The sequence below is a fragment of the Hipposideros armiger genome, unplaced genomic scaffold (assembly GCF_001890085.2).
Source record: "Hipposideros armiger isolate ML-2016 unplaced genomic scaffold, ASM189008v1 scaffold_1361, whole genome shotgun sequence".
Classification (NCBI taxonomy): Eukaryota; Metazoa; Chordata; class Mammalia; order Chiroptera; family Hipposideridae; genus Hipposideros; species Hipposideros armiger.
In genome coordinates this window covers 12420-13683 of record NW_017732711.1, presented here as the reverse complement: position 1 = coordinate 13683, position 1264 = coordinate 12420, and the positions used below count along the sequence as shown (strand labels likewise).

General features: G+C 40.8%; 1 protein-coding gene across 1 annotated transcript; it reads left to right on the top strand.

Annotated features, from left to right (window-relative positions):
• Positions 1–336: 336 nt before the first annotated feature.
• On the top strand, positions 337–972 carry LOC109377306 (olfactory receptor 2T6-like). Its single transcript, XM_019633618.1, has one exon. The coding sequence runs from the start codon at positions 337–339 to the stop codon at positions 970–972; it is 636 nt and encodes a 211-aa protein (XP_019489163.1).
• The last annotated feature ends 292 nt before the right edge of the window (positions 973–1264 follow it).

Here is a 1264-nt window from a genome sequence, read left to right as displayed (position 1 = left end):
GACTATATCCAAAATATACTAAAATGGGAAAATACCCATCAAACTATTTCATATCATGTATCACTAGATCAAATTAGACCAGTATCATTTTATCAGTTTAGGTCTACTGGATTCACTGTTTTCCCAGAAATTATTATTGTAATACAAACAATGTTTTTTGATGGGTTAATTTCCATTTGATTGTAAACTAGTTTCCACATTCTATGCTTTTATTTTACCTCTACAGAGATCACAAGGATGACACATTTGGAGAACCGCACAGTCACTGAATTCTTTCTTCTGAGTCTGCTGCAATACAACCCAAGTCACTTCTGTCTCTTTGCACTTATCCTCATGATGTCGCTTTTCACACTGACTGGAAACCGCCTCCTAATTGTGCTGATCCTGGTAGACCCCCATCTTTACACCCCTATGTATTTTTTTCCTTTGGCAGCTCTCTCTCTCATTGACATCCTTTTCACACTTGCCATTCTCCCCAAGATGATGACTGACTACTTCCTGCATAGGACAGCCATCTCTGTCTCTGGCTGTGGCACACAGATCTTCCTGGGGTTAGCCTTGGGTGGGACTGAGTGTATCCTCTTGGGCCTTATGTCTTATGACTGGTATGTTGCCATCTGCAAGCCTCTACACTATCCACTCCTGATAACCTGGATCCTCTGTAGGCAGGTGGCTGTTAGCTCATGGACCAGTGGTACTTTCAATGCCTTAGTACACACTGTCTACACCATGAAGTTCCTCTTCTGTGAACCCAGAGAAATTCATCATTTCTACTGTGAGCTTCTTGGAGCCTTGCATCTCTTCTGTGAGGACACCTTGACCTATAAGACTGGGGTTTTTATCAGTACCACCATTTTGCTTCTTATTCCATTCTCAGTCATCCTTGCCTCCTACACACTCATCCTGGTCACCATTAACCAAGTGGCTTCTGCTAAGCGCCAGAAACATTCTCCACCTGCTTATCTCACCTGATGGTGGTCAGCTTGTATTATGGTGCCATCATTTTTATGTATATGCGGTCAATCTCCTACCATACTGCAGGCCAAGATAAAATAGTGTCTGTCTTCTATGCCATTCTGACACCCATGCTCGACCCCATGATCTATAGTCTTCAAATAAGGATGTGATGGGAACCCTGGAAAAAGTCCTATGCAAGTTTTCAATATATTCTAAAATGTTAATACATCAGAGCATATTATGTTTTATCAAGTATATATGTAGTTTACATATGAGACATTTTAGACTATCTGATAACAATCATAAT